Source organism: Lepidochelys olivacea, assembly GCF_965140295.1.
Source record: "Lepidochelys olivacea isolate rLepOli2 genome assembly, chromosome: 12".
Classification (NCBI taxonomy): domain Eukaryota; kingdom Metazoa; phylum Chordata; order Testudines; family Cheloniidae; genus Lepidochelys; species Lepidochelys olivacea.
This window is the reverse complement of record NC_140422.1, coordinates 28,473,544-28,488,034: the sequence shown is the minus strand read 5'-3', so window position 1 is coordinate 28,488,034 and position 14,491 is coordinate 28,473,544. Positions and strand designations below refer to the sequence as shown.

The 14,491-nt window shown below is 38.2% G+C and overlaps 1 protein-coding gene across 1 annotated transcript in view; it reads right to left on the bottom strand.

Moving 5' to 3' along the window:
- CDH8 (cadherin 8) overlaps nt 1–14,491 on the bottom strand; it is a 190,378-nt gene that overhangs the window by 38,653 nt on the left and 137,234 nt on the right. The window contains exon 8 of the mRNA XM_084644378.1: nt 3,017–3,138. Within this exon, the coding sequence (XP_084500504.1) occupies nt 3,017–3,138 (122 nt within the window). The remainder of the gene's footprint in view (nt 1–3,016; nt 3,139–14,491) is intronic.

Genomic DNA, 14,491 nt, shown 5'->3' with positions numbered 1-14,491 from the left:
GTGGACCCCTGGTCTCTGCAATTGTCTCCATGACTATGCAGCTAGAGCCCACCTTCACCAGTAGCATGGTCTTCCCCTCCCTCACACAGGACTGGTTGACGCTGCACACTATTAGTACAACTAAGTAGAATCAAGTTAGAGACAAAATGTCTCAAAGTTGTATTCTATTTTAAACTAGCCTGGCCCTAAGGCCTATGGGCTTGCTGGGTCTACAGTAATTTGAACTTTGTATTAGCAAGGGACAATATCAAAGGCATAAACTGCTTTTCATTCAGCTGGAAAATGCCTTGAGAATAAATCAGATTTTTCCCCTCAAAGGACTTTAGTACTTTCCTGTTGTATGTAAAATGTACAAAGAGCTATATGCATACATGTGCGCACACACTTTTTCTACCAGCTTTGAATTTTGTATTTTGCTGTTACAAATTCAGAATAAAAAGCAAAGAAAATTCATCTGGCAATATTATACATCAACAGTTTTTAATGCATTCTGTCACGTCACCAGCAGCCGTGCTTGCCACTCTCAATTATATCAGGACCCAAAATAGAACACTTGGCAAACTGAACTGTAATAGATGGTTCAGTCAATATATTTAGGGACTGCAAGTAAGGTTTTGTAAAAGGTTCATATGTAATCTTTTCCCTTAAGGTGATTCAAATTCAATTTGAACTTAGGTTTAAGTTAAACTGCAAATGTAAATATACTGATGTAGCATAAAGCAATCACACCCTGACTTCACATGCAACGATGCTGCTTTAAAATTTTAAACACCCAGATAAATTAGAATTTAGATACTACATATTACAGCAGTCACTTTCTCATATTAACCTTCTGATGGCTTGGAGATATAGCATTATTTCTCCTTCAAAATGAAAACCTTGGCTTGTAAATATGTTTACTTGCAAAATTTTAACACCGAATCCTAAAAGAAGTAAAATATCAGCCACTGTATTTGCTGAGATTTTGAGATGAGCTGTGTGTTGCATAGTATGACACTGCTAATTTAGAACCTGCTCCTGCAAGTTACAGTGCAATCGTGGATACTTGCACCTGCCCTGACGCAAAAAAATGGAGAATAAGGTGCAGAATCAGGGCCACATGCCGCAGTGTGCGAATTAAGAGGATCCACTATTTCATAGGATTTTCTGTCTCTTCTCTTTCTAATGTTTGTGGTACTCTGATACTACAGTGATTAGGGTAGTATAGAGCTGGTTATATTTTTTATACAATTTTTTCATGAACACTTTAAAATGTTAAGTGATTTTGTCAGTGTTGTTACTGGTTTTCCACCAGCTGTTTGAGTTTTTTAATTTAAAATTTTGGAAAAAAACACAATTGTGATTTTTTTTCACCCAACTCCAATGTGGTACAAATGCTGAGCTAGATGGATACTAAAACCACTTCAGAATATATCTCTCTCATTTCAAGCTACATCTAGTACATGCTCACATTTTGAGAATAGTCACTGAGCCTTAGATCAGGATGTAATCGTTAGCATAATACAATATTGGAAACAGAGCTTATGGGGATCTAAAATCCACTCTGAAATTTGGGAGTATAAATATCAATATATTCTCTGGAAAGAAAATACCCTCTAAAAGGAGACTTACAATAATCTTATCTTCAGTGGTTATAAAGAATGTTTACTACTCAAATGATGCATTTGTGACAGTAAGGGAAAAAAGCAGCTGGAAGGTCAAAACATGGATCTTTTACAACAATCAAATCTTGGCACAAAAAGGTTCTCAAACAGTACTACTAAAATAAAACAATTTCTGATTCTATTGTCAGGTAAGATGTTTTGGCAAATAGTGAGTTTAATGCCTACCACCCACATGAGGCACAAGAATAGTTGGATTAACAACTGTAGTGTCATGCTGTCAGCTGCTGTTTATTTAAAATTAAAATGTCACTACCCAGAATAAATTATGTAGCTGAAAAACAGTGGATTTCTATAACACAGTACTTCACAAGCTGGACAAAAATGATTACATTTCATCCGCTCTGTATCACTTTATGTAAGGTTATGTCATATCACTGATATTGTATGTGATGTACTCACCCTTAACTCTCTGTACTTCTGTCTAATGAAGGACACATTTGAAAATGCTTGGAGGTTTGGTTTACTTTGAAGAAGTCCCTAAAGGTTAGAATTAACTTCTTAAACATAACCAAATTTATCTGACCTTTTTGAAGTCTCTTGCCCCTTCTTGGCGTGCATCCTTCTTCTCTCCTCAATCCATAGTCCATTTCACCAAAACCACGAGATGCACATCACCCACCAAGTCTCTCTCTGAGACTACATCCCTGAACCAAAACCTTCCAAAACTCTATCCATACCCATTGTTAAGGTCCCTGGTTTTGGTCCCAGTTGTGACACACACTTTGATGTTTTATTATACATTCTGAGGTTTCTCCTTCCACCCCATAATAAATCACTTCCAGCCACAAGCGAAACCTGAGAATTCTAGAGCAATAGAAGAAAACAACTGGCCCAGAAAAGACTGCCAAAGTACATGAGATGGATATTTATAAAGCTGAGAATCAGGAAGAGGGAAGGTCTTCTAAAATGACCTATTTTCACCTAGCATACAGTTTGAGTTATGCCCACCATAGTTTGACATTTGAACAGAGATTGAAGCAGGATCATAATTTTCTCCAAATCAAGGACAAGATCTTGTTAGATGCTGTTGAGCTCCCTGAACTCCTACTGAAGTCAATGGGAGTTTAAGGAACTCGGCACCTTACAGGATCAGCCCCCAAGCTACTTATCTTTATTTCAAACCTCATCATTTTGATTATAAATAAAGTAATGAGGTTTCTCCTAAGCAGTGACTAATAATAGCTCGTACATCTGCAAAGGCAAATATTTTGAGATAAAGGGTGTATTAGCTCAACATTACATTCCAGACAAAATCTAGGTAATTTGGAGATACGATACAACTCACATTTGCTGACAGATTACGGGGAGAATTTACAAAAATTACACAGCACCAACAACATGGAGATATTTACTTGTCCAGGCTTCCCATTCTCACATAAAAAGGCGTCATGCTCTGATGCAAACTCAGGAGCGTTGTCATTTACATCAAGAACTTTGATAGCAACAGGCACTCGGGATACTTGACTGTGGTTCCCTAAGAGAAGAAAACATAGCGTAAAAGGTAAGAATATTTCATTTGGGATTGATGCCATAAAGGGCCCAAGATATAAACACTTCCATATAGAAAGTGTACTCTGCCCATTCTCAATCTTTGCTTAGTGGGGGTGCTTTCTTCACAATGGATTACATAATTGGAGCAAAAGATAAAGATGAATAGTCACTATTTATTGAAAGGAGGAAAAAGCAAATAAATCTCTATTGCAAACAGCATTTGTTGTTAGACCTTCTCAGCCTAAATTGCTAGATTTTTCTCTGAAGAAGTTTGTATTGTTTTATTGACAAAGTCCATTATACCATGGAAAGAGAAGGCTGTAAACCACATAGATTTATTTCTTTGTTTATCTTTGGCAGAGCACTGTGCATTTTACTCTATTAGTTGTTTTGGCTGCACATCTATTATTTCTTCATTGCAAATACGATTAATGTTGAGACCGAATTGGAGCGAGATGGGTTGCAGGCTTGACGTCAACGATACTGGATATTACTTGAGATTATTAAAGCACTCTGATTCATTTACTGTTGACCAGAAAAGTGGCCTATGAACTTCTCAGTTTTCTGAAATAAAGCACCATCATTTTTAATATTAAACTATTTTGCATAAGGTTCCTCAGTGTACATTGCAAAATAACCTTGTTCTTTAGCTCTTTGGAAAACTGAGCTAAAGCAACAATTGGAGTTCTACTTTGACCAAAATTTACAGACAGGTTTTATTGTCCTCTCTGAATTAAAGTATGTGTGTTTGTGTGTGTGGTTGCATGTGTGTGTGTGTGCGCACATATATTTTAGAGACAATTAATAACTTAGAATATCTGATCTTAGGACCATTTTCCCTAAATAGCAAATATATGATTTATTTAAAAGAGTGATTGTCCGAGTGGCTATTATAATGGTTAGAAAAATATGTTATGAACCATAATAGTATTTCAGTAGCCTAATGCTAGCTCCATTATCCAGCTATGAATCATAGACTCATGGAAGTGTAGGACTGGAAGAAACCTTGATAGGTTTTCTAGTCCAGACCACTGCACTCAAGACAGGACTAAGTATTATCTACACCATTCCTGACAAGTGTTTGTTTAACTTGCTCTTAAAAACCTCCAATGATGGCGATTCCACAACCTCCCTACGCAATTTAATCCAGTGCTTAACTACCCTGGCAGGAAGCTTTTCCTAATGTCCAGTCTAAACTGCCCTGACTGCAATTTAAGCCCATTGTTTCTTGTTGTATCCACAGAGATTAACAAGAATGACTGCCCTGCACCTTTAAGGGGGCCGGGGGGAAGGGGAGGGAAATGTGTCTGGCTGGCCGAAGGAAGGGAACAATACTTTATGGCTGGGTGGGGGAGGGGGAGATTAAAACTGCTGCAAAAAGGATCAGCATGGTTGCTGACTCAGCCCCTGGGAATACAGAGTTTAAAAGGGGCAGCTTGGCACCTGTAGCCTCCCTTTTTATATGGACCAGGCTGAAGAAGGACTCACCTTTGCTCCCTTTTAGGTGGTAAAATACCAGGTTTTTACCTGCTGGGGGGCATTACGCTAGCCGCCCCTTTTTTAGGGGGGCTGGGAAGGAATTTTTCCCTTACCACCTGATTGGCTTGGGTGCAGTTGGGGTTTTTTTTCATCTTCCCCAGAGCGAGTTCAGCAAGGGCTTTGTTCGTGCATGGCATGACGGGTGGTAGGCCGTATGTTGCAACTCATTATTTAAGTGTCGGGCGGATGTCCAGTGCAGGTACTCCATAGGGAAGGTCTAGAGTGACCAGATAAATGGCTTGGAAAAGGACTTAAAAAGAGATGTTCCTTAAAGGAATGAACAGGGGGCGGTTGGGGACTCCTATGATTGGTACAGCAGGGAGCCAACCCCCCATTCTTATAGCTCATCTTAACCCTCCTACAAGGGGGCAGGGGTGAATGATAAGCCCTGGCAATGGATTTGCTGGAGGGACCTGGATGGAAAAAGAGGGGGAGCTGGCAAAAGCCCCCGAGTGATTATGGAATAAGCATGGGGTTACCTGCACTGTACACTTGTATCTGCCAGGTAGTCCCAGATATCTAATAATAAAGTTGCGGCCTGATTAAACCCATGTCAAATATCTCCTGTTCTTCTTTCAACATAGCCAGATAATAATTATTCTTCCTCCTCCTCCTTGTAAAAACCTTTAACATACTTGAAAACCATTATCATGTCCCCCTCAGTCTTCTCTCCTCCAGACTAAACAAACCCATTTTTTTCAATCTTTCCTCTTAGATCATGTTTTCTTGATCTTTAAAAATTTGTGTTGCTTTCCTCAGGGCTTTCTCCAATTTATCTACATCTTTCCTAAAATGTGTCACCCAGGACTAGACACAATACTCCAGTTGAGGCCATATCAGTGCAGAGGAATTACTTCTCATGTCTTGCTTATAACACTCTTGCTAATACATCCCAGAATGATGTTTGCATTTTTTGTAACAGTGTTACACTGTTGACTCATATTCAGCTTGTGATCCACTATGACACCTAGATTCCCTTCCGCAGTACTTCTTCCTAGGCAGTCATTTCCCATTTTGTATGTGTACAACTGATTGTTCCTTCTTAAGTGGAGTACTTTGCATTTGTCCTTATTAAACTTCATCCTATATTATATTACCTTATTTTACGTCATTTTTTTTCAATTAAGTATCAACACTCTGAAGAACTGCCTACTACGTGAGTTCAATTCAGAGCCTGTCTCAGGCAAAACTAATTATCCTGAGCAGAAGTTTTGCCTGAGTAAGTACTGCAGAATCAGTTCCTGTCAGGAAATTGCAGGTTAAAGAACAGGCAGGTTTTCATGATAATGATGGAACCTTAATTAATAACTATATCAGATACCACAATATTAATAATAAGATTTCCCTCTTTTTTAGCACCAGCCATTCAAGAATCTCTAAGGATGTCACAAATGCTATTTAATTATCAGAACATCTTTGTGAAGTACAAGTATTATTATACCCATTATAAGGCAGGTAAACTGGGCCACAGAGGGTACATCTACACAGTGAGCCTCAGCCCCTGGCAGTGAGCCACAGAGCCTGGGTCTGTAGATTCGGGCTTGTGGGAGTTGGGCTACTGTGCTAAAACTAGATGTGTAAACGATATAGCTTGGGCTAGAGCTCGGGCTTTGAAGCCCAGGGAGGGGATTCTTGCCCTCTGAATAAGTGTCTCTAAACATAAACTCCAGGCAGGTGCTTCCAAACAAATGTCAATAAAACCTTTATACTACACCACAGTACAACCCATTCTAGCAATGCCACATATTTTATGAAGGGGGGGGGGGAATTACTGTACACAAGTTTTATGGAGTTTAAAAAATAAATACTGGTATTATCTTTTATGTCCCTCTACCTGTAACCCAGCTGCCTTAGTTACCATGATTCTCAATATACAATGCTCAGAGGGAAGAGACATTACCCTAAATACATTCACAACACCTCTAAAAAAATTTCTGAAATAACATAAAAGTGTCTACTTAAAGATTCAAAAGTATGATATCAGCAAACCTTGCAGGGTTAGAAGCAAATGCTTGGTGTCAACTGGAAAGCTTGGAACATCCCATTTCCAGTTATATAAGGTATGTGGGTTTACCAGATATTATATCTTAAATGCTTAATGCTTGAAGCTGCTCAGAGTTAGATAGCCTAGGAAAAGTTCTAGGGGAGATTGTCTCTGGACAGGATAAACTTGTTCCATCAAAAGGTGCATGATAAATGCAATGAATCAAAGTTTCATAATTTATCACATTCATAATAACATTGCATTGATAATACGCACACATTCAAAAAAGGTTAATATGCAATTCACAAAGCCAAAACATTTTAAGCACATTTTCTTTATCTTTATAATACATAAACAATGAAATGTTTTGGCTTTTCAGAATTCTCAGCACTAGTGTCACATTTAAACACTAAAGATTTACTTTTATCTAAATTAAAGAAACAATGACAGCTCAAATTTTAAATATATTACCGAGGAATGTAATTAATTAGATAAGCGTCTAAAGAAATTACTCATGTCCCTTGTGACTGCCCCCAAAATGTTTGTCTTTCAAGTGAAATACAAACATTATATTTAAATATATTATAACTAGAAATTTTATGAGAATTAATTAAAAATTTACTAAATTTATAATTTAGTAATTTATAATTTTAGTAAATAATAATTTACTAAACACTACAGAGAGACCCAACTGGTTTGGAAATGCTTGTTATTTGAGTTCTTCAGACTACAATGAAATAAACTGTCATTTAAGAGAAAGAGAGAGAAATTTACATTGATCACCAATTTTTGTCATTAACACTATGAGTCACACATCCTTGTTATCACCTCAAACACTGCATTGTCCTTTCACTTATGTACATTGCTTTCCATAGAAGTATAAATCAGAACAAATAGCTATTAAAATAGTGAAAACAAACTAAGAAATACTAAGTAGACACGCAGATCTACACTTGGATGAATATAGTATGAATATAAAATAGTTAACATTTCTTTCATATTCCTATTTTGGCACTTCCAGCATACACCTCTTTCTCTATGGCAAAGCACTTGTATGCAATTTATCAGACTCTCAAGTTCAAACCTGTCTGTTAGCTATAGCCCAATACTCTTAGAATCCTCATTCCCTGTTACATATTAGAAAAGCTGTACAGAATATGATGGGGGCTATTCCTCCCATGCAGCTAATGGATTGTTCCAATTAGTTACTCTGGTGCAAAACTATTAAAGGCAATGAGGTTGCACAGGTGTCAGAGGACATCTCTAAGGTAATGGGATAGAACAGTTTTCACAATGGACCTAATTTGGCTTCTAAAGATTTTATTACTGATGATGATGATGATGATGCACAACAAGAAAAGGCCCAGCTTGAGTCTTGCAACCTAAGGGAGTTTGTAGGGCTGTCAGTTAAAATAAAAGAAATAAAATAATGACTTTGTAAATTAAGTATAATTGATATGGATATCAATGATGTGAACAAGGACTCCTACAATGCAATTTTTAGCAAGTCTCTTTTAAGAGCTACACCTTAAAGACCTCATTTTCCGTCCTGGTAAGGGCACATCCACTTGGTATTCTGCACAATTGGCACAAACATGTAATCACAATAATTGCACTGCACTTGCAAATTAGGTGCATACACATGGACATGTTGCCTCTTTCCATGTAATTATTGAAGTCAACATTGCTGCCTGTGATCTGCAGACCCTGAATACTTCTGAATTGGCACTGGTGAAAGCAGCCAGACTTCCCACTGTCTAACAAGATAGACATCAGGAAAGGATGCAACAGTGTAAAGGAGCTAGAGGAACCAATTAGCAATAAGTGAACCAGAAAATATTAGAAGTCTCAGCTGAGTTCAGGTCCACAAGTTTAAAGGTTTACCTGAACCACATGTGTCCGAAAAAAGTTGCACTAGAAATTTAATGAAATGTTACTTTATTCCAGCACTGTCTGGACGTGAACCTGGAAATAAAGGTCAAATCTGGCAGTCATTGCTCAGGCAAGCTATCCATTGATTTTAATGGCAAACTTGCTCAAGGAAGGTCTTAAAAGGGCTCCAGCATTTGACACAAAGTACAAAGAGATGAGAAAATTAGAACTTGCCAAATAACCTAATCAAACTTTTCCAAACCTCCAAACATGATCTTTTAGATTTATTTGAGGACAGTGAGTTGGTTGTTATAGCCAAACAAGTTTGCTGACAAGTTGAGAAAAAAAATAGATATAATATTTGAATTTAAAACATCACAGTTCAATTATTATTATTGTTGTTGTTTATTAGCATTTATATCTCTGGAGCACATAAGGGCCCTAACCAAGATACAGAATAGAAGACAGTCCTGCCCTAAAGAGCATACAATCAACAAGACAAAATGAACAATGAAAAGCAGTTTGCTAAAAGTGCAACACTTGGTACTGAGCGTAGTCGGTCCCTCTGAAACACTATAAGCCAAGTTTCAGAGTAACAGCCGTGTTAGTCTGTATTCGCAAAAAGAAAAGGAGTACTTGTGGCACCTTAGAGACTAACCAATTTATTAGAGCATAAGCTTTCGTGAGCTACAGCTCACTTCATCAGATGCATATCGTGGAAACTGCAGCAGACTTTATATATACACAGAGAATATGAACCAATACCTCCTCCCACCCCACTGTCCTGCTGGTAATAGCTTATCTAAAGTGATCATCAGGTGGGCCATTTCCAGCACAAATCCAGGTTTTCTCACCCTCCACCCCCCCACACAAATTCACTCTCCTGCTGGTGATAGCCCATCCAAAGTGACAACTCTTTACACAATGTGCATGACAATCAAGTTGGGCTATTTCCTGCACAAATCCAGGTTTTCTCACATCCCCCCCACCCCCATACACACACAAACTCACTCTCCTGCTGGTAATAGCTCATCCAAACTGACCACTCTCCAAGTTTAAATCCAAGTTAAACCAGAACATCTGGGGGGGGGGGTAGGAAAAAACAAGAGGAAACAGGCTACCTTGCATAATGACTTAGCCACTCCAAGTCTCTATTTAAGCCTAAATTAATAGTATCCAATTTGCAAATGAATTCCAATTCAGCAGTTTCTCGCTGGAGTCTGGATTTGAAGGTTTTTTGTTTTAAGATAGCGACCTTCATGTCTGTGATTGCGTGACCAGAGAGATTGAAGTGTTCTCCGACTGGTTTATGAATGTTATAATTCTTGACATCTGATTTGTGTCCATTTATTCTTTTACGTAGAGACTGTCCAGTTTGACCAATGTACATGGCAGAGGGGCATTGCTGGCACATGATGGCATATATCACATTGGTGGATGTGCAGGTGAACGAGCCTCTGATAGTGTGGCTGATGTTATTAGGCCCTGTGATGGTGTCCCCTGAATAGATATGTGGGCACAATTGGCAACAGGCTTTATTGCAAGGATAAGTTCCTGGGTTAGTGGTTCTGTTGTGTGGTATGTGGTTGTTGGTGAGTATTTGCTTCAGGTTGCGGGGCTGTCTGTAGGCAAGGACTGGCCTGTCTCCCAAAATTTGTGAGAGTGTTGGGTCATCCTTTAGGATAGGTTGTAGATCCTTAATAATGCGTTGGAGGGGTTTTAGTTGGGGGCTGAAGGTGACGGCTAGTGGCGTTCTGTTATTTTCTTTGTTAGGCCTGTCCTGTAGTAGGTAACTTCTGGGAACTCTTCTGGCTCTATCAATCTGTTTCTTTACTGCTGCAGGTGGGTATTGTAGTTGTAAGAAAGCTTGACAGAGATCTTGTAGGTGTTTGTCTCTGTCTGAGGGGTTGGAACAAATGTGGGTGTATCGCAGAGCTTGGCTGTAGACGATGGATCGTGTGGTGTGGTCAGGGTGAAAGCTGGAGGCATGCAGGTAGGAATAGCAGTTAGTAGGTTTCCGGTATAGGGTGGTGTTTATGTGACCATTGTTTATTAGCACTGTAGTGTCCAGGAAATAGCCCAACTTGATTGTCATGCACATTGTGTAAAGAGTTGTCACTTTGGATGGGCTATCACCAGCAGGAGAGTGAATTTGTGTGGGGGGGTGGAGGGTGAGAAAACCTGGATTTGTGCTGGAAATGGCCCACCTGATGATCACTTTAGATAAGCTATTACCAGCAGGACAGTGGGGTGGGAGGAGGTATTGGTTCATATTCTCTGTGTATATATAAAGTCTGCTGCAGTTTCCACGATATGCATCTGATGAAGTGAGCTGTAGCTCACGAAAGCTTATGCTCTAATAAATTGGTTAGTCTCTAAGGTGCCACAAGTACTCCTTTTCTTTTTACTATAAGCCAAGTTCTTGGCCTTCACTATGCAACTTATGGAGTAGTGCAAAGCAGCTGTAAAGCTTCCATGAAGGAGTAGCCAAGGATTCCCTCATTGCTGGAACAGCAGCCTTCATTCAAAGTCCTAATTTAGCGCATAGAGATGTACACTTTAATATTTCCTTTATCCAAGTCTATTTTTTTTTGTTTAAATAGATTATCAGATTACATCAGTGTTCTGCTTAAATAGTAGTAAACTGTGTTGTATTTTAACTAAAAGCAAGCAATACCTAAATACAAAGTAGAATCCTGGAAAATTACAAGCTTTTTGTCATCCTGTAGCTTGGAAGTGGTTATTTCAAGCTCCTCTGGCTCAGTGAAACTTCAAGTATAATAAGATTTTAAATTAGAAATAGGAGAACCCAGAGAAGTTCCAGTTCTAATAGAGAAATCAAAAACATACAAAATCTAAACTACTGATTAATGAATAAACAAACAACCCCCTCAAAACAAAACAAACACCACCAAAATCAGAGTTTATTTCACATATCTATTTTTTCAAGCTCAACAAGTTGTATTTAACAGATCATTTTCCTTCACATAATTCTGATAGTATCTGATGGGTCTCATAAGATAATCTACACATATGATAAATTTATTCTGTTTGACTTTACACTCCCCCCTCCGTGTATTCCTTTATCTGTATAACACTGCACCCGATAACAACTCTTCGCCATATAAAACTGACAGAGCCAATCTTGATAAAAAAGGATGCTATTATGAAGCTGAATTTTTATTTAGATGGTACATTCCAACTGTGGAAATACTACAACATAGAGAATGTGTCCATTTGTCCTGAATGCTGCATAATGCCCTGATTTTAACTGGACCTGAGCACCTGAGACTAACTGTGAACTAATTAAGACAAGCCCTATCAGTCTACAACTTTCCCATTAAAAATAATGGATCACAATGGATTCTGAATTGGAAAAAAGTCATATTAAGGAGTGGTAATTTTTGAAGGATTAATACTACAAGAAAAGATTCCCTATTTGAAAAGAATGGGGAGATACTGGCATTGAGAAATTACCAAGAATCAGTGTAAATCTACCAGTACATAGGGAAAAGGCTGCTAGAACATGCTGTTCAGGAAAAAGATCATTGGTTCCAAATTAATGTTCCAATGGTATTTACCTTCAGCACACCTAAAGAGATGTATTATTGGAATACAGATTAGAGGGAGTATGTGGAAAAGAAGAATGCTGAGCACATTTTTTGAGCCTGTCCCTTAAATCATTCTTTGTGGGGAAAAATAAGGGTGATTGAAAGCATGGTCTGCTCCCAATGGGTTCTTTAGTCATTTTCCAGGTGAAGGAGATAAATAACTCAAAAGGAAACTTATTTAAAATTTTATATTTATAATAACACATTGACATGCTGCCAATTTTTTTTTAACTGTGGACTTTTTCAAATATTTGCCAGTGATGCGCACTAGATAAAATATTCTCCCTTCTGTTCCTCATCACCACCACATATCCCAGACTCTTGCCAAACCCCTGTCAACCCTGATATGGGTGTGTCAAGGACAGCATTATTTACTGGCTGATAAATGAGGTGGAGTTGGGCTAGGGGAGTAGCCTTGGCTTTTGGTGAAAGCAGTTCCAGCAGGGTGGATAGGTTTTAAGGGTAACTTACTTTGAAACTAACATTTTTGTTCACAGGATCCAGCTGCCAACTCTGCTAATAATGTGGCTATGGGTGTGTCTACATAGGAGCTGGAAGGTGTTAATTCCAGTTTAATGAGGCCTACCTCTGCTAGCACTGATCAAGTGAGTGCGCTATAAAAAAAGTGCAACTGTGGCAGTGCAAGCAGCAGGATGGGCTAGCCACCGCAACGTACGGTATCTATGGTCTTGGACAGATTCGTATTTGGTGCAGCTACACGTTCCCACTCTATTGTAGACATCCCCTAAGACAGACTGATGTCAGCTAAGCAGTGTACCAAGACTGGTGAATGGTTATGGAATGGTACCTGATACTTTTCCTTCACTTGACCTTCCTCATACCCCTTCTTTTCACTGCTGATATAAGAAGCATTTGAGAAATTTTAGAGGTGGAAAATGCAAGCTGCTCCAGAAGATTTTAATTAATTAGGGCCATATCCTTCAAGCTATGTTCAGGCAAAAATCTCAGCATCTTTAATTTTTGCTTGAGTTTTGTAAAGCATAACAATTGCTGAATTTGGCCCAGCGCTATTATGAAATATGGACTTCTTCCTCTTCAAGTGACATATCTGATACAGAAGTTATCAACCACCACCTTCCATCTTTCACAGTCCTGACAGAGTCATAAAACTTCCACTCTCCTTTGGATACCAGTCCATCTGGAGATGTTTCTGACATAGTTGGTTCTCTTTCTTTAACTGTAATCTTTCCTGATAGTATAAGTGCTGGATTTAAGTCACTCTCCAATCAACCTGTATGTTCACAAAAATATGTTACTCTCTTACCTAGGGTCTCAAGCAATTGTGTTATTTTTAATTCCACCCTTCTCATAACCTCATTTTTCATAGTTTTAGTTACCCAGCTAATTTTAAAAATTATTCCATAACACCCAAACTCAAATATTATAAGTCATGTCTCAGTGTCCTTTTTAAGTGTCCATGTCTCACATCCATACCGTGAACACATGTAGTACTTCAGCAATCTAGTGCAAATGTGCAGTTTTAACTTTCGACAACACAGAAGTTTTTGGAAGTTGCTGAATGCATTTTGTAAGCTGTATCCTTAGCTCTGAAAAATTCACAGAAATGTAAATACCCTGGGACTACAAGACCAAGCAGATTAATTTTATTGGTGATATTCTGCCCATCCTGTATAGCCCCGTTTGCTGTTGCAACATTAATGGATTATATCTTTCACATACTTTTTATTTTTCCTTTAAGGCCTGATTCAGCTCTCACTGAAGTCAATGGGAGTCTTTCTACTAACTTCAATGGAAGTTTGATTTAGTCCTTACTCTTGATATTGTATTGTTCAATTTAATTTCTTTGAAAATATGATAACAGTATTCTTCACTGATTTACACTAGCTCATGATCAGATCCATAATATTTAAAAATTAAACCAGCATATTCTGTACAGATATACACACACACCCCTGTTGGAGTCAAAGGGATGTGAGTTTGAATATCTGAGGGCAGAATGCATCTCAGTATTTATATGGAACCTCTTTGCTACTTTTCCTGTAATTAAGCTGTGTATTGCATTGCTTTGCAGTTATTCAGCAACCTAGTAAATAGTTACAGTGTAATTACCTCTGATCCTCTGTGAATTAAGAAATCCATTTTGTTAGTGCCCTTCAAATCAGCTGAGCAGTAATTAGGGGTATTTGTTTCTTTGCAGAACGCTCTGATTGCAAACATAGCAAAGTCCCTAGAAACTATGGTTCTGCATATTTCATTTTGACTGCAGTGAGCTTCATATTCATTGTGACTCATAACCAAGATATATGTGACACATCAATATGAGTAAACAAATAGATAATTCAAAATAA